The sequence below is a fragment of the Protopterus annectens genome, chromosome 14.part0 (genome assembly GCF_019279795.1).
Source record: "Protopterus annectens isolate FY-2018-M chromosome 14.part0, PAN1.0, whole genome shotgun sequence".
Classification (NCBI taxonomy): domain Eukaryota; kingdom Metazoa; phylum Chordata; order Ceratodontiformes; family Protopteridae; genus Protopterus; species Protopterus annectens.
Window position 1 is genome coordinate 888280807 of NC_056748.1, and position 19514 is coordinate 888300320.

General features: G+C 43.6%; 1 protein-coding gene across 3 annotated transcripts in view; it reads left to right on the forward strand.

Annotated features, from left to right (window-relative positions):
- Positions 1–19514, forward strand: part of LOC122789321 — a 769937-nt gene that overhangs the window by 96996 nt on the left and 653427 nt on the right. For all 3 annotated transcript variants that reach the window (XM_044056679.1, XM_044056680.1, XM_044056678.1), the window contains exon 4: positions 12351–12524. In XM_044056679.1, the coding sequence (XP_043912614.1) occupies positions 12351–12524 (174 nt within the window). The remainder of the gene's footprint in view (positions 1–12350; positions 12525–19514) is intronic.

Consider the following 19514-nt stretch of genomic DNA (forward strand, 5'->3'; position numbering starts at 1 on the left):
AGTAGACAAGCCATTCACAAAGTTCCTGGCTCCAGTTATTGCATTTTGCAGGCAAAGAAGTATTCAAATATACCCATACCTGGACGATTGTCTAATTCAGGCAGAAAGCCAGGGCATACTTTTGAATCATCTGACGAAAAGAAATCACAACTGGTACCCTGCCAATAAATTACATCCCTGGGAGCAAGCTTGAATACAACTTCCCAGATGGCTTACCTCATGCCAGAAAAGCAAATTCATTTGATAACCTATTTCAAACAAGTGGCCACAAAGACTCTGCTATCTGCAAGACAAATACTGCAAGCCTTGAGGTTCATGACCTCCTGCATTCTTCTAATTCCATATGCAAGACTGCATATGAGGAAACTACAGTGGTATCTAAAAAGCCTATGGAGTCAACATTCTCACAGCCTAGAAACAATGATTCCTATCATACCTTGCCTACGCCTAGAGTTTCTCTGGTGGGCAGAGGCCTGCCACCAAAATAAGGGACTACCATTCACACTACCCCCTGCTGCCCAAACCCTAACAGATGCATAAGACTATGCATGGGGGGCTCACCTGGCAGGGAAGTGCATTCAGGGCAAATGGAACCCAAGTCAAATGCACCTACATATCGATCAAAAAGAAATGTTAGCTGTACAGAGTGCTCTGACAGCCTTCAAGGACTACATTCTTCCAGGACAACTAATGGTAAAGACAGACAACACCACAGTTGTGGTACATAAACAAGCAGGGGGTACACATTCCTACCCCCTCTGCAGACTAGCCATGGTACTGTGGAACACAGCCTTGAGCTACCAAGTGCACCTACAAGCTCAGTTCCTGCCAGGAAAATTAAATGCACTGGCAGACGGACTAAGCAGAAACCTCATGGAACCACACAAGTGGAAACTGGAACCAGGGATTTTCAACATGCTGACAAGCGAATGGGGGAGCCCAGACATAGACCTATTTGCCTCCCCCCAGAACTACCAATTGAATAAGTTTTGCACAAGGACTCCCCACAAACAAGCCTGGAAAGTGGATGCTCTGTCCTTCAGCTGGATGCTCTGTCCTTCAGATGGAAAAACCTATCAGTCTATGCTTTTCCCCCTCTGCCTCTGTTGTCCAAAATTTTATTAAAAGTCAAACAGAACAAACCAAGGATGATTTTGATTGCTCCAGACTGGCCGTGCCAACACTGGTACCCCCTCCTGCGCAGTGTGTCACAGTTATCTCCATGGCACCTGCCTCAGACCCCTTCCCTGCTGTCTCAACAGGAGAACCAGATTCTGCACCCTCAGCTTCCAACATTGAACCTTGAAGCCTGGCTAATTACTTAAACTCGCCCCTATCATCCCTCAGCAAACCTGTGATGGATTTCATCTTCGAGGCAACGAGGCCTAGTACTAGAAAATCTTATGCTGAAAAATGGAAAAGATTCTGTGCCTGGAACCAATCTCAAGGGATGAGCACAACAGTGCCCAATTTACCTCAGAATTTGCAATACTTAACTGAGATGCTTCACAAGGGCCTGTCTTTTTCCTCTATTAAAATCCACGCCTCAGCTATTTCAGCTCATTATAACACAGAACCTCCCCTCCTCTCTCATCCTCTGCTCAAGCAGTACCTCAGAGGGTCCAAACATTTGAGACCACCACCCAGGAGAGCTCCAACCCCTGCCTGGGACCTTAACTTTGTATTGGAGAAACTCACTCTACCTCCGTTTGAGCCAGCTGCTACTGCAGACTTAAAATTTCTTTCTTGGAAAACAGCTTTCCTTTTAGTAATCACTTCAGCTAGAAGGATATCTGAATTACAGGCTCTTATGGCAGTGGAGCCTTTCATCATCTTTCATGCGGACAGGGTGTCACTCGGGACCAATCCATCCTTCATGCCCAAAGTGGTATTCAGTGTGGCTCTTAATCAGTCCATTCATTTGCCAACCTTCTTTCCCAATCCACAGAACAAAGGGGAACAGATTCTGTATTCCTTGGATGTGCACAGACCACTTAGATTATACTTGGACAGGACTAAACCTCGAAGAAAATCTGAACAACTGCTGGTAGCATTTGCTGCAGGGGCGGAGGGGAAGACTATTTCAAAACAAACCATTTCTAAATGGATAAGCCATTGCATTCATTTCTGCTATAAGCACTGTGGAAAACCTATCCCCCAGGGAATCAGATCTCACTTCACCAGGGCTGCATCTAATTCTGCAGCCTTTCTCAGAGGTGTTCCTACCAGGGACATCCTAGAAGCTGCTACCTGGAGTTCTGTACATACTTTCACCAAGCATTATCATTTGCCAGTTTTCTCTAAATCCAGCACTGGCTTTGCCACTGCTGTCTTGCAGGGCCTTATAGCTGGCCCTAATGCTATATAAACTCCTCCTCCCAACCATAGCTTTGGGAATCTACCCAAATGTAATGACTGCAACAGTGAAACACGAAGGACATAGTACAGTTGTGTACACGTACCATAAATGTAGATGTTCGAGTGTATTCACTGTTGCAGTCCTGGTTACCCTCCCTCCATCCCCCTAACTTCTTCTGGCTATACCTCTACTTTCCTTTACTATGCTTAAAAGCCTTTCTGGTGTATTTGCTTTTTGTTGGAGGTATACCTTTGTGTTTTTATGTTTATTTGCTCCCCATTAGGGGGGCACCTGACATTTGGGGCAAGAAAAACTGATGTAATGGCGTCGGCTACATATTTTATACCCCTGACGTCATGGAAGAAGGGACAGCAACTGACGCAGGACCCAAGACTTTGTTAATCAAGCCAACTGAGGGTAACCTGCAAGCAGATTACCCCAAATGTAATGACTGCAACAGTGAATACACTCAAACATCTACATTTATGGTAAGTGTACACAAGTGTACTTTGCCTGTAGATTCAAGTCTAGATACTTCTAGATGTCAAGCTGTCCCATCTCGCCTTCTTTTTTGCTGTTTGGGTTCAGAGCCAATCCTCTGCTCCGACTCTGCATACTTCTATAGCTCGAGAGCTATTTACTTGCTCGAGGCTAACCCTTAACCCAGAATGCCCAGCGTCAGCTACCCAGATCTCATTTGCCACTTCAGCTGCGAGGTTACTTCGTTACTGACTCAGGCTTAGTATAGTTTTTTCTATTATAATTGTTTATTCTTCAAAATTTATCAAGCTGTTGTCTATATAGTACTTTATTCTCTTATCGCCTTTTCTTGTTTGTTGTAGCTTTGTTGGCAGTCGCCCCATACTCGCAGGCCTTTCTGTTTCCCCTGAACTCATTTAAATTGGAGAGTTCTCCCCCCCCCTTAGGACAGCCGTTTAAGTTAGAGGCTGTCCTTTCTTTTCCTTAATTGCAAAAAAAAAAAAAAAACCCCTTTTTGTTTCTTCGTTTAGTTTTTAAGATGTCTAAAGAGGCCAAAGTTTCTGGCTTCAAAAAGTGTGACTCCTGCTGTCAGAAAATGTCTCTGACAGATGGGCACACTAGCTGTGTTTATTGTTTAGGGGCTGTGCACCTGCAGGACTCCTGCTCTGTTTGTCATGCATTTAGTCCAAGGGTCCTGCAGGAGCGCAAAAACAAATGAATCCTTCGAGGATTATTGAAACCACAGGATTCCCCAGCCAGTGAAATCCCCTAAGTCTGTCAAGCCGTTGGCTCCATCTTCGGAACCGACTCTTGGGCTTGAACAACCAGTTTTGTCGGTGCCGACTAGCATCAACAAGTCAATTCCTCCCTTGGCTCCATTTGCTACCTTGGAGCCGTCTCCGAGCCCCAAGCGAGCAAGGTCTCCTTCATTGGAGCCGATCCATCAGTTTGTGGAACCCTTTCGAGCGTCCTTCACAAATACTCCCTTTGATGGCTCCAGGCTTACCAGGTGTGAGCAGGAAGGCAAGACTCTCTGCCGTGGGAGTCCATTTTTCCACTCCTAACGGACCTTATCCCAGAGGTCAGAGGGGTGGAAAGATGTGGTTTTGAAAATCCCAGGGACCCTTGCCTGACACACGTGGTGATTTTTCCTCCAGGGGCAGAGGGGGAAACAACAACAATGGCAGATGCCGCCCTTGTGGCAGAGGGGGACCGTAAAATCAGGGTGACAGAGAAACTTTCTCTTCCAAACCCTTCCAGCATCCCTGACTGGTTGCCCAACTGCTTACCTCTGGAGGCAGTTGGGGGAAGACTTTCCCTGTACCCAAAAGCCTGGCAAAATATAACAAGAGACAAATGGGTACCATCTGTCATATCCGGAGGGTAGAAAATCCCCTTCCATCAACCTCCTCTAGAGTCAAAAAAGTCCATCCCAGATGTCCCACCCAATTTAAGGGATCAAGCAGTTATTCAAGTTTCAAAACTGCTAGAAAAAAGAGCCATTCAGGAAGTCCCCACAGACCAACTAGGATCCAGAACTTAGTCAAGATTATTTTTAGTACCAAAAAAGACAGGGGACTGGAGACCAATAATGGATCTCAGCAGATTGAACAAATCTGTACTAAAAGAAAAGTTCTAGATGGTAACACTGCAGTCCATTCTCCCTTTTCTGGGTCAGGACAATTGGATGTGCTTCATAGATCTTCAGAATGTGTACTACCATATCAAAATGGACAGACGCTCCAGTAGATTTCTTCGCTTCCAGGTAGGGGCCAGTCATTACCAGTTCAGAGCTCTGCCCACCAAATGAATGGCAGTAGTCAAGGCTCACCTGAGACGTCAAGGATTCCATGTGTTTCCCTGCCTAGACGACTGGTTCCTAACTGCTACCACCAGGCATCAACTCTGAAGAGGCACGGGATTATACAATATCAACCTGCACCCAACTAGGCATTACAGTAAATTTCAAAAAATCTGTCTTGTTGCCCTGTCAGTCTGTTACATATATAGAAGCAGAATTAAACACAAAACATATGTTTGCAAGTTTACCTCAGGAAAGAGTTTTCTCTATTCACCAACAAGTGTCATTTCTAATGCAGAGCAGAAAGATCCAAGTCAGAGATGTCCTACAAGTTCTAGGCTACATGGCAGCTGCCATTCTTCTTGTACCATTAGCACGTTACCACATGGGAATCCTTCAGTGGCTTCTCTTCACACAGTGGTCCTTCCAGTAACTACCCATGTCTCACATGATCCTGATTACAGAAATATGCAAAAGACACCTCTCTCTTGGTAGATGGTCTCTCCACTGGTGACTCAGGGCAGACCTTTCATTCAACCCCATCCTTTAGCCACAGTGACCACGGAAGCCTCCCTGATAGGGTGGGGGGGCATTATCTAGGCAGGACAGTCCAAGGCATGTGGCAACCTCACGAATACCATCTGCATATTAATGTCCTAGAGATGAGAGTGGTGCTCCTAGCATTGCAAGCTCTTCACGACTCTCTTCCTTCCTGGACTGTTGCGATCCAAACAGACATGTCAGTGGTGTGGTACATCAACAAACAGGGCAGGACCAGGCCCTACCCCTTGTGTTGAGAAGCCCTCAGGCTATGGCAATGGGTGATTTCCTCCCAACGTTTTCTGACAGCAATGCACATCCCTAGGAAATCCAACGTAATAGCGAACAGGCTCAGCAGGGCTATCCTCATGCCTCGTGAGTGGTCTCTGAATCAGGAAGTTGCGGACCTTATCTTCCGCAAATGGGGCCAGCCTTGCTGCGATCTATTTGCCAGCCCCCTCGACATCAAATACAGCAGCTACTTCTCCCTGCTTCCATAGCATATATTTTTTTTGTGTGTAAACACCTCCTCTTCTAAACATCTATGTTTTGTTAGAAAAGTTCAGCAACTCCCGCAGAACATGAAAAGGCAGACCAGGATCCCTTCTACTATGGTTGCCAAATTTCATGCACCTCCAACTTCTTTTACTAGAACTCAAAGGAACAAGTGCCTTGTGTGGTTCAGGTACAGCACATGGCAACAACAGGAGGATGCTGGGAAGATATAATGCCTCTGGTTTTCGTCAGGGTAACGGACCTAAAACTGAGGGTTCTCTGTAATCTGTAGGAGGCAGCAGTCAAGTCTCTGGGCATACACAGCCCTGAGACCTTGCCTGACTCTTCCACTCTGGAGACAGATTTCTTTCCTTCATTGTGAAGGTTTACCAAGGACGGATGAGTCAGAAAAATAATATCGAGGAGTATATCATTTAGCTCCTTTCTCTTACCATCTCATATTTTGTTATCCTTGCCAGATGTCTCATCTCAAAAAAAAAAAAAAAATCAAGTAGCAAGAAAGGAATTTTTAACCTTTTACTGAAAAGAGGCATCCAAGAGGTCATACCACCCCAGAAGGGCTTAGGATTTTACTCCCATTTTCTTTACTTGCACCAAAGAAGACAAACAACCAGAGTAATGCTGTTCATCTCAATCTCAGATTTATTCTTCATGAACTTCATGAGTTCATGAAGAATACATTTGAACAAAAGTACTAAAGAATTGTGTTCGCTCCTTCATTCCATCTACAGCTTTTGGTTTGAGTTTCAAAAAGAAAACCTCTTTCATTTGAATAAGTAGGATTTTCTAATCGTAGGATTCCTGGCCTCCTACAGGACTTGCAGCACATTCTCAGAAAAAAGGTGTCTATTATGAATCAAAATCCTGTCACCCACAATGTCATTTGAAGTGTGGAGAAATGGGGATGGATATAAGATCCAGTGTCTTGTGTGATTAGAGCCACCCTGTGAGATAACTTGTGATTGCCCCTGGTTAGATGCAGAAGAAGAGGGAACCAGTGCTGTTGCAGCCAAAAGTCACCAACAGGATTTTGTGAGCATCCTGGTGAATTTTGAACAGGACTTTTGGAAGGGGAGGAAATACATAAAGAAACGTCCCCTTCCAAGATGGTGTCCGCCTTCCATATCTGAGGACCTGGGACTCTGGCACAAAACAAAAGAAATTGTCTGCTCAGATGGGAGGCAAAAAGATTCACTTGAGGAGTACCCCACTGGTGGTTAATGTCTAGAAACACACCCCTGTGAAGCATTCATATGTAGGACCGAGTTAAGGACCTGCTGAGAGTTTGCCACAGTGTTCTGAATGGAAGGGATGTAAACTGCCTGTCACTTGACACCAGAAGTGCCGACCTGCAAAGAAGATAAGCTCCTGTTCCTCCATACTTGTTGATATACCACATCACTGTGGTATTGTGTGTGAATACCTTGAGAGGCCCTGGAGTAAAGAGAGACTGAAAGGCCTGAAGAGCCAGCAGAATGTCTCTCATCTCTTTGAAATTGATGTGCTCCTCCTGCTGTTGAGGCAACCACACACCCTGTATCTTTATGGAGCCAAATGTCGCCCCCCCATCCTATGTCTGAGGCATCTGTGAACAATTCCTGAGAGGGAAGAGGAGGATGAAAAGAGATCCCTGGATTCAGAGACAACTGCTGAATCTACCAGAGAAGTTCTTTTCTCAGGCAAGGAAGAAAAGGAACTACAGATTCTAGAGGATGAGCATGTTGAAGCCACATTGACTTCAGAAACCACTAAAAACATTCTCATATGTAGTTTGGCCAGAGGAAGCATTGGAATGATGGATGCCATGAAACTCAGAACTCTCAGAAACTGCCTGGTTATAATGGAAGCCAGAGAAAGAAGAGTGTGAAAGGAAGGAATGAGAGTTAAGGCCTTTGGAGGGTACAGGGATGCAAGCATTGATGCCATCTGAATCTAGCAACCCAGAAAGTCATGATACTGAGAGAGTCGGTGAAGACTTTTTTTTGAAATTTATAGTGAACCTCAAGCTCTGAAGAAGGGCTATGGCAAAGTGAAGATTTTCAGAAAAATAGCTACCACCAAATGCAAGTCTCCAGGCCCAAAAAACAAATATAGTCCAAATGTAAACAAACCAAAGAAGGACCAGGAGCAGGCTGCAGATTCCACTTTCAAAGTAGTTTATTCCAAAACGGATGACATCCAAACACAAAACACTAGCGCTTTGACATCCAAACACAAAACAACACTAGTGCTTTGACATCCAAATACAAAACCATCATGTGACCAGTCACTGGCTGTTTTGCAGCACTTCTAGAGTATAAAATGATGCTTAAATGAAACATTGTTACACCTGATGAAGTGGGGTACACACCTATGAAAGCACTAGTATTGTTTTGTTTGGATGTCATCTGTTCTGGAATAAACTACTTTGAAACTGGAATCTGCAGCCTGCTCCTGGTCCTTTTTTAGTTTGCTTACAAAAGTGAAGATTTTGCAAAAGGGTCTCTGGAGAGGACATCTAAATCAACAGGTCATCCAAGTAAGGAAATCTTTGGATCCCTTGAAGTTTGCAAAAGGCAATCACAGGAGCAAGGCATTTGGTGAACACTATTGGGACAGTAGAAAGGCCAAAGTGCAAAGCGGAGAACTAAAAATGCTAGGAAGCAACATAGAAATGCAAAAAAATGAAAAGTGGAGAGATTGGAATATGGAGATAAGCATCCTTGAGATTTAGAGACCCCATATAGGCCTGAGGGAGCAAGAGAGGAAACAGAATCTTAAGGGACAACAACCGAATGTAAGGTACCTTTAGGAAAGTGTTTAGATGAGAGAGGTCTAGAATAGGTCTCCAAGTGCCTGTTTTCCGTGCACTAGAAACAGTCAGGAGTAGAACCCTTTCCTCCTCTGGCACACTGGCATCTCTTGAGTAGTACCCTGAGAGAGAGCTTGAAGAACCTCTGGTAAAAAGGGAAGGTGTTCCCGAGGAGGCTGAGAAATTCCCATAAAAAGAGGATGGGATTTCCACACCATGAAGTTCCCTTGAATGATCGACAGAACCCAAGAATCCGTTGTGATGTGAAGCCAAACTGGAAGAGAAAGCGAAAGGCAAAAAGAAAGAGGAATGAGGTTGGGAAGGGATAGATAGTCACACAGCTTCTGGTTTATCCAGCATGGAAGGCCTCAAGAGTCCCTGGAATTTGAGTAGCCTTAGCAGGAGGATCCCATTTGCCACTCTTTTTACCTTTAGTAGAAGGATGGGATTGCCTATGAACAAAGACAGGCTTAGCAGGGTAATTTCTCTGAAATTTAGGCACAGGAGAAACGAACACGTTTAAGCTCCCATAAGGCTTTACCCTTCCTTCTCCTGAAGGGACAAACAAACCAGCAGCAGCTTCCCCAAATAAAAGTTTAAAATCCAGAGGAGCATCCATCAACTTCACTTTAATATCACCAGGTAGAGGTTGAATCCTAAGCCAAGAATACCTCCTCATAACCGAACCAAAAACAGCAGCCCTAGAAGAGGCATCCGCCTCATCATAACTACATTTTATAGAATGACGAACAACTTTAAGACGAAGTCCCTAGCAAGTAAAGAACTGAAGTTTTACAGTCAGTCTGGAAAATCAGAAATAAGCTGACGGGCCTGAGAAAGAAGAGCCAACACATACCTAGACATATAGGTCTGATAATTAATAGCCCTAAAAGCTAAGGTAGCAGAAGTGTAAATCCTTTTGCCCAGCTTGCCCATAGTTCTGCTGTCCTTGTCAGAAGGCAATAACTTGGGCAAAGGAAGCAATTGAGACTGCTTATCAGAGGCTATGGATACTACTTAGGTGTCATCAGCAGGACATTTATATAAGAGAGCAATCCTCAGGAACCCTATAAAACCTATCAAGTTTCTTCGGAGCAGGGGGAAAAGAATCAGGCACCTGAGAGGCATTGGAGAAAGCATCCAGTAAAGTAGCCAATACAGGAGAAATAGCTGCAGGTTTAGGAGAGTCCGAATGCAACAACTCATAGTACCTCTTATGGATATCAGACACTTGAGTATAATCCCACTTAAAAAAAAAATCCATCATCATAGAGAGTGTGTCTCCAAAGGAACATCAGGACTAATAGATTCCTCCTCTTCTGACCCATAGCCCAAAGGAGAAGGAATTTGGGCAGACTAAGTTAGGGATTTGTCAGCAGAATCTGATTCATCCTCAGAAGACTCCTGGTCTCTAGGCCTTTCAAGAGGAGTAGAGGATGAAGGAGGAGCAGGAACTGAAATCCCATGAGGAGGCTTTAAGGACATTAAGGCAGAAAATCACCCCTGAGTAAAAGCCTGTCAATCATTTTATAGATCACTAGGAACGGAAGAAACATGTTTTAATTTTTTGTTTCTTAAGGGGAAGTCCTGAGAAGGCTCAGATCTAGGATGACAGTCGAGAACCATAGCAGGAACTTCTTCCCCAACTAAAAACTGAGGAACCCCTGTAAGCCCCTCAGAAAGAAAATCAACAATGGTTAACTCTGAACATCCGAGACATATGCCTGCAAAGCCACTTCGGACATGCTGCCAGCCAGATCCTCACCAGCTTCCAGCATGGTTACAGCAGATAAATCCAACAACACAGCCAGGTGAGCCTCCAGGTTCATAGCGACCTCGGGAGAAACACCTGACAGAGGCTGGACAGAGGAAGATTTCAGTCGTACCTTTTTCACCTTCTTCCCTAATGGCTGACCATCAGAGCAGGAGACTCCATAATAGCTTTAGCAAGTAGCTTAAGATGCTAAATCTCAAGATACAAGGAAAGGAAAGAAAGTCTACTGCAAAGGGGTTTTTGGAACAAATGCCTGACAAATAGAACAAGCTGTATGGTTATGAAGCACCTAAACAAAAAAGACACTTATCATGGCAGTCCCTATGGGGAATCTGTTTCCCACATTAGCATTTACATTTCCTGAATGGCATTAACCCCAAAGAACACAAACAACAAGAAAAACAAAATCCCCAATGGGGCACTTAACTTGCAAAAACAGCAAACGGGCATAAGAAGTCACTGGAGAACGTAAATGCGTTCAACTGGCAGAAAATGGACACAGGTAAACAGGCAAGTGTAAAAGATATGTTCAGACTGATGGCAAAGAAGTTCAGTTTTTGGTAGGTCTGAACATCACTTTTATGCCCTATGTTACACATGGAGATTATGGTGATGTTCAGCATACCTTTTAAATTCAGAAGTCTTTGGAAGACTGTCTGGACGTTGGGCTTCCATCACAGGGAATCCCGTATAGTTAAGAATACTGCAGCAGTGAATGTAAGGACATTCTGGGGTTCTCATGAAGTGTATGATAACAGCAGATCACCAGAGAGCCAGACTACTCATGTGCCTGGATGACTGGCTCCTTGCTGCTGTTTCAGTGATGGTTCTGAAAAACCTAATGGAGTCACCATTCAAGTTGTTCATCTCCCTGGGGATAACCATGAACATTGCAAAGTTTTTGTTCTGGTTCAGTCTTTGATTTCCATGGGGTGCTCCTCTGACTTTGTCTTTAGGTGGGCCTTCTTGATCCACAGCAGAACATCAGGTAGTTACAGCTCTTCTGTCAGCTCATTATGAATACGGAAATGGCTTGTCTCAGAGACTTGGGTCTTGTTGCAGCTTCAGTTTATGTGGTTCCTTGTGCCTCAGTGAACAGGTTTGGTTAATTGTTCACAAGCTTTAACCACTTTGACTTTTCAGTTTGAATCGCCTATGCTTGTCATTCACATTTATAGTGATGGTTTGATCCCACTGATTTTTATTCTAGAAATCTATTTCAGTTGCAGAATCTTTGGACATCAGTCTCCATGAATATGGCTATTCCAGGTTGAAGGGTTCATTGGAGATTGCCAGGTATCCTGCACAAAGTGTCATTATCATATTAACACAGTGATTTCTGCCACAGAATATATTAAAAGACTCTTCTGCAGTTCCCAGGGCTCATTCCATTAGAGCAGTTGCTACTTCATTGGCCTTTTTCTGTAATGCCACTGTGCGACATTTGTACAGCTGCAATTTAGTCTTTCCTGAACATCTCTAGACTCTACAGCTGGACATTGTTTCCAGGTCTAGTTCTTCTTAAAGGGCTTCAGGGGTATGTTTTCATGATGGTGACCATCCACAAGGGTTAACTAGGGATTCTGTTCTAAAGATTACAGAATATGAGCTTGTTCTTGTCAGGTATGAAAGTTAAAACAGTTACCATAATGAAGTCTGTAAGAAGGAAGACCATCAACATTAATCTTTCCTTGGATCCTTTGTCATCTCCTCTGCCTTTATTTTTCTTCATCAGTGTCACACTGCCTACAAAATTGGAACTTAACCGATGCATGATGGGGCCATGAGATGCCTGGCAGCCTGGGAAAGTTTTATCTGTTGAAGGTCTTATGACACAAGCCCTAATGGTTACCAAAATGGACCTTTTGTTTAAGATCTGTTGATACTGTAAGTATGTAACTTCCATTTTTCCTTGATGTGAGCACTTCCCTCTACTGCAGTAGAGCAACACCACTGTACATGCTTGTAATAACTACTTTAAATGTATTGCTTCTCTGTGAGCATTTGCTAAATTGAGAGTTTATATATCCCATCACTATCTTGAAAGAGTATTATTTATTTTTTTTTTTGTTAATACGACTTATTTCAGGTTTCTGCAGTCACTTACTGAGAAGAACATGAGACGGTCTTTAGTAGAAATGTCACCATACCAGGAGGAGCTTACTCAGCTGCGACTGCAGCGCTTGCGTGTAGAGGAAGAACTACTCCTGGAACTGAAGAGACAACAGGAACTAGAACGAACCAGAGGCCCAAAGGCAAAGTGGTAGGTTAATGGTTAAAAGAAGAGACAGAAAAATGCGGTCTTAATTGATCATGTGCCAATAAGTGGCTAAAGGACAAAGTATTGTTACAGCACATATTTTGAACTTTTACTTCAGAAAATAAAAATTGCTCAATTACAAATTTATTGATCTTTTCCTGTTGTACAGTTCTGGGTCATGGGATTCATAAAATAAGTAGCAGAATGGCTTATTCCAGCCACTCCTTAACATTTTGTGGAAAACATAATGTTTACTGCAGTCAGAGCAATGAGAAACATTGTTCTGGTGTCTGAATTTAGTGTTTCAAGCATGTCAAATTGCCTACTTTCTAGATCCCAACAAAGTAGTGGAGAAGCAATGCATTTGTTTTTAGAACACTTAACGCATGCTAGAGCTGGTTATACTCACAACATGATTTTCACTTTATCTTGTAGTTGTATCAAAAGAGCTAATTTCCAAATCTTGCAGTAGTTTAGCTCTGAATATAAATAAATAATACAGTACATTTGCAGGCTCTGACACGAGCGCTGATACTGGGAGAGTGATATTCATAAGTCAGCTTTTAAGTGCACTGGTTGCACACGAGCAGGCGGGCACAATTCCGAAACTATATGTATAGAACTTTGTAGATAAATGAGTACATAATAAGGTGTAAATGAGAAATGTGTGCGAAACATGTGACTTAATGTAAATGACTTTTTGTGATTCAGAGCCTCAGTATGCTTTGCAAGTGAGTTGCCTTATAAAGTGAATCCATGCCTTTTATAGTCATCTTGCAGCTGGTGAAGATACTCAGTTTTTCTGTTAGTGTTGTGTCCCGCTTTAAGCTGCTTGCTTCTGTCATATAGCACTCTGTAGCCTCTGTCATATTATACTTTGTAGCCTTAGAGGAGGAAATACAAGCAAAACATCCATCATTTCAGCTTTGTGGAGCAAGAGCTGCTTGAGAGATTCAGAGTGGACAGTGAGATTATAAGGACTTGTACAACCGTAAAGTGGAACTGGTAAAAATGCATGGCCTTCCTGTTCTTGTAGATACCAAGTATGTATAACCTTTACTACACATGCCACTGGGACCTTTCAGAGATGGGCTATAGACTTGCTTGGCATCTTATAGCTTTTTGTTTCAAGGATATTGTAGCAGGGCGTGGCCGAGATGGTGACAAGCTAACAGTGTAGTTTCTCAGCTCTACTATTTGAGTTATATTTCTGAAAGAAATTATTAAGTTTTTTACATTGTGAACTCTTCAGCTTTAAAGGCGATCTTCTTTTCAAGAATTTGGAAAACTATATGCCAAATATATATACTTAATTTTCTTCATTCCTGTCAACATTCAAACAGAAAGGGTTTTGCCTATTATTCAAAATGAGTTATTCTAAAATGACATTGCATGACTTGTCATTAAAGAAGAAACTACAATCACTTCTTACTAGCATATATAAAACTAGATAAAATGGACAATAAACTAGATAATGTTAAAGAAAAATGCACAAAACAAATGGAACAGCTGCATGAAATAAAAATGCAACAGAAGACTCGGATCTCCAGTATGGAAAAGGAAGGCACTAAATGACATAGAGGGAAGAGTTTCAAAAGAAAAACACATAATATTGATTTTTTATTAAAGAAAAATACTTCTTTACTTAAAATAGATATAAAATCGCTGATCTTGAAACTAGATCTAGGAGGAACAAAACATTTATGGATTACCTGAAAAAATAGGAGATAATATGGTAAATTTTCTCACTTCTTGGCTGCCTAAGACTTTAAATTTACTAGAGTCTTGATGATATAGGTTCATACTAGGCTATCTGCCCTAGGGCATTTATAAGCCTAGCCAGAATGTGTTTGGCTTTCACCACCCATTTTAAATTTATTTTGCTATGCCCTTTTTCGAGGTTAGTATACTGTGCCTGAGTTCACAGGTCTCATGTGGTCTCGCCATCAAATAAAGTAAATATAAATCTGAGATACATAATTGTGAATTTTTTTTTTCCTGTCAAATAAGGAACTGGTTTTAAAAACTGCTTGGTCAAATTCACTGATTAAATTAAAGTACAATAAGGTTTGACAATGACTATGCGTCATTGGTGATTTCGAAAAGAAAAGAGTTACTTCCTTTGATAAAAGAACTGAAGAAGAGACCAATTAAAGTGCACTTGCTATTTCCAGCTAGACTTAAAGTTTTTCTTCCAGAAGGTACTAAAATCTTTGAAACACTGAAATCAGCTATATTCTTCTTAAAATCAAACATTTTGGAACAAACAGAAGAAATGGAATGGAGCAACAGTTCGTTGAAAAGGTGAGCAGAAAAGAATGGGTGGAAAACTACTGACAAGAAGAAATAAAATTAAAAGACAAATATCTTTTTTCTCTTCTCTTAGGTCTAGTTGGCTTATATTTGTATGTTTTTGGTACAATTTTCTATTTTACAACAAAAAGCTATAGCTGATGCAGGCAAGAAAATATATATGCATATACACAAAACTAAGGTAAAATGATTTATCTTTTTGTATTATTTTTTTATAGCCTTATAAGCCAGAGGTTCCCAAACTTTTTCGATTTTCAGCTCTCTTGCTGAACCCACAGCATGCATAAAGTGCATATTTCAGGGGTTCCCAAAGTATGTACTGTGGCGCCCTAGGGAGCCGCGGCTTCCTCACAGGGGCGCCGCGAACTAATAAGCTTAGCTGCAAAGTAAACCGCAAACAGTTCGCAGTGTATTCTGCAGTTAAGCTTATTAGTTTGCGTCGAGTGTGAGTGAATGCAGGAATGAATGAGAAAGTGGCTGTGTGTGTGTGTGTGTGTGTGTGTGTGTGTGTGTGTGTGTGTGTGTGTGTGTGTGTGTGTGTGTGTGTGTGTGTGTGTGTGTGTGTGTGTGTGTGTGTGTTCCACAGAATGTCCAGATTTGTGCCTCATATTTTTGGTGTGTTCCTCCTAAAATCCTGTACTTTTCTGGCAAATAGATGAGGAATTAGGATTGAAGTCATTAAATAATGGCAAACATTTGAGTTTAAGAGCAAAAAATCTGGACCAAGCCTAAAATGATGGGGGGACATATAGGGACAGATTTTAAATATTGCTCTTACAAACTTAGAAAGCTGATATAATAATAGGTTTTGCATTAGCATGGATTCTCTGAAGGATGTGAAGTCTTAAACTCAAATGTTTGTCATTATTTTAATGACTTCAATCCTCAACTATTTGCCAGAAAAGTACAGGGAACACACCAAAAATATGAGGCACAAATCTGGACATTCAATTGGGTGCGCGCACACACACACACACACACACACACACACACACACACACACTTTTGCTTTCATACAGGCATTCACTTACCTGCAATCAGCTGGTGCTGCTAGTGGTGCCCCTGTGAGGAATCCGCAGCTCCCCAGAGTTTGTGAATGGAGTTGACTTCATTATAGTTGGATTATACAGTTGGACTGTGGTGGGTTTTTTTTTTTCCATCAAGATGTCTGATAAGAAAGGTACTTCAGATTTTAAGCATTGAACTTCATGAAGGGCAAATTACCCAACAGTGATTCTCATGATGACTGTGTATACTGTTTGGGAGTGCCTCACCTTTTGGTGCAGCCCCCATTTGACATTTGTCAGAGTTTCAGTCAACGCACTCTTAATGAGGGCAAAAATAAACACAGTCTGAAAAGGTTACTCAAGTCTCCCTTCTCTGATGCCATTTCTGTGATGGAGGTCTCAGCCCCTCCCAAGGACAAAAAGAGATCCCACTCTGTTCCTTCTTCACCATCGGGTGATCAGAGCAAGCCTGGGAAATCAAAGGTCCCAAAGTTATCCTCAGAGCACAAATCTGCCTCTTCGGCTCCAACCATCTCAAAACCTTTGATATTGGCACCTGTTTCAGCACCGGTCCTGCCTCCGGCACCGATCATAGACCTTACTACACCTATTATGACTTCGACACCTGTGGCCACTGGGGCTCAGGGCATACCTTTGACTATGCCTCTAGTTCCCATTTTGAAAGGGACCATTTTGGCTCGGAGTGCCACTTTGGCACCGAGCATTGTACCAACTTCCGGTCTCGAAATTAGAGACTTCGGTGCCGACAGATCTTGCACCACAGACCTGATACTCCCCTTCTGTAGGTCCATTTCTGGGCCAAGCATATAGCTCCTTCCTCGAAAGCCCTGACTCTCCATCCAGGTATCCACTAGATCCACCAGGAGCCTTTTGGAACACGAAGTAGTGTGTCTTGTAGACCAGCTGTTGTTAGCCAATGTGATTCCCTCATTTTCTAAGACCCATCCACCTGCAGGACTTGGGTTGTCTTATCCACGGACTCCATCTTACACACCTCCTTTGACCATTTTGGTTCCGAAGCCTTCTGCTCCAACATCCTTCTTGGAACCCATCACCTCGGCACCTACGGTGCATCTCACTCTGGCTCTGAGTTTGCCCCTTTGGTCTTCAGTTCCTTCTGAACTGGTCCTTCCTCAATCTGGGAATTGGAGGATGGGCATGGCCCAGGGTATGGAGCCACCTCTCTCCTCGGTGCCGATAGCTGCGTCCGTGCAAATCCTGCTTTGAGGCTTCATTCGTGGAGGTAGGTTCGTCGGAGCACGGTGTGACCCTGGTCCCAAGGTTGACTTTCTTGGTTCTGGGCTCCCATCCCTTTTCGGGCGGGTCTGCCTTCCGAGCGATGGAGAGGGCTCTTGCTTCTGGCAGTACTCCTTTGATGTTGGAACCCCAGTTTTCACCCCCTGAGCTACAGCTGTCACAGACCACCACCCCCCCAGGATACAGGGCAGAGAAGCCGCAGGACACCCCTGTTCAGGGTACCCATTCTTCCGAGTCCTCCTCAGAGACCCCCACTGAGTAGCGCCCCTCAAAAGTAGACGTGCAAGAGGAAGCACATGGACTCACCTGAGGAGTCCTTAATGGAAGACGCAGATTACGATGATGGTGAAGGCTCCCCACTGTCACCTTCTGATGATATTTCCTTTGGAGACATCTTGGAAATGTTAAAGCAGAGAGGTGAACTGGAAGCCCTCCAACCCTTCATCTGAGGAGTCTGTGTTCCTGCAGGCTTTTCATGCCTGGCCTTCTACCTCTTGTGTGACCCCACCTGCCGACGAGCTCATCATGCAGTGTGCTTGAAAGAACCCTAATTCCATTGAGGCGATCCCTCAGAGACCAGACAGAATTCTTTCTCCTCCTGAGGAGAACCCGCATTGGTCCAAAGGGTTACAAGTTGATGCTATGGTGGTGGCGGCGGCCACGAAAAAGGACTTGGCTGAGGAAAGTTCCGCTGTCCACCCACCCAACAGGGAGTACTGGGTGGTGGACAGACTTAGGAAGCGTATTTTTGCTTCAGGGACCTTTGCTGTATGGTCCCTGAATTATTTGGCATATTATACGAGGCTCTAGAGGGACTTTATCTCTGAACTCGCTGGGATGCGACATTTGTCTGATGAGGTCAGGGACAAAGTGGCCTCACAGCTCGCAACCCTTGAATCAATGTCCAACTCGTCCATGAGGTTGCTGTCACATGTGACCAAAGGGGCGGCTAGAGCAGTGGATTCAGGCATTATGAGGTGTCATGCCTGGATGCGCATTTGTGACCTCTCGGATCCCTTCATGTCTTCCTTTCTGAATACTCCCATCGAAGCTTCGTCCCTTTCTGGCTCCAAAATGAAAGGCACCCTAGCTAGGTGTGAGCAAGATGGAAAAATCCTGTCTGCCATAGGCCTATGGTTTTCCAATCCTCAACGTACCTTCTCCAGGAATCAAAGGAGTGGAAAAATGTGGCATAAGAAATCTTGGGGTCCTTTTCGTGCCGCACATGGTGATGATACTCCCAGAGGCAGAGGGGGTAACAGTTCTGGAAGATGCCCCTATAGTGGTAGAGGGGTCCTCGTAACCAAGGCTCCAGGGACTCTTTCTCTGGTCAGCCTTATCAGCGCTCCTGAGGAGCAGCCCCATTGTTTACCTCTGGAAGTAGTTGGGGGTTGTTTTTCTCTGCACCAAGCTGCCTGGCAATCTGTCACCACCGATCGTTAGATGCAGAGCATTATCACCAGAGGTTACACCATTCCCCTTTCTTGTCAGCCAAAATTTCCAAGAAAACTTCCCGACGTTCAACCCAGTCAAAGGGAAGAAGCAGGTTCAGAAATTATAAAGCTGTCTAAAAAAAGCCATCCAACCAGTCCCACCAGACCAGCGTGGATCCAGATTTTACTCTATATTCTTTTTGGTGCCAAAAAGACAGGGGACTGGAGACACATTTTGGATCTCAGCAGCTTGAACAAGTCTGTCACCCAAACCAAATTCCGGATGGCCACAGTTCAATCCACTCTTCCCTTTTTAAGAGAAGGTGATTGGATATGCAAAATAGACCTCCGGGATGCGTATTACCACATCAAGATGGACAAATGCTCCAGGAGTCTGCTTCGCTTCTGGCTAGGGGCCAGTCATTATCAATTCCATGCCTTGCTGTTCAGTCCATCTACAGCCCCCAGAGTGTTCACGAAATGCATGGCAGGGGTAACAGCTCACTTGAGACTAAAAGGATTCTGGGTGTTTCCATATCTGGACGACTGGCTGCTTACTGCCCCCGCCAAGCATCTTCTGGTAACAGCACTGCATTATATTCTCTCTCTGGCAAAATTATTGGGAATAACAATACATTGGGAGGAATCAAACCTTATCCCTACTCAACAGAGTTCATTGGAGCAGTGTTCAATACTCAGTCCTGTCTGGTATCACGTCCAATTCAGATTCCATCAATTGAGGCTTCAACTCCGGGTGATAGTCTCTCAAACTACAGTCTCTGCAAGGGAAGTTATTCAGACCCTAGGTTCTATGGCAGCATCAATCCCAATAGTGCCCCTAGCAAAGCTACATATGTGGATACTCACATGGCTCCTTTTGTGTGTCAATGGTTCTCAAACTATCACCCCCTCGATTACCAGATTCGAATAACCAATTCGAATTCGAAACCGAAAAACAAATG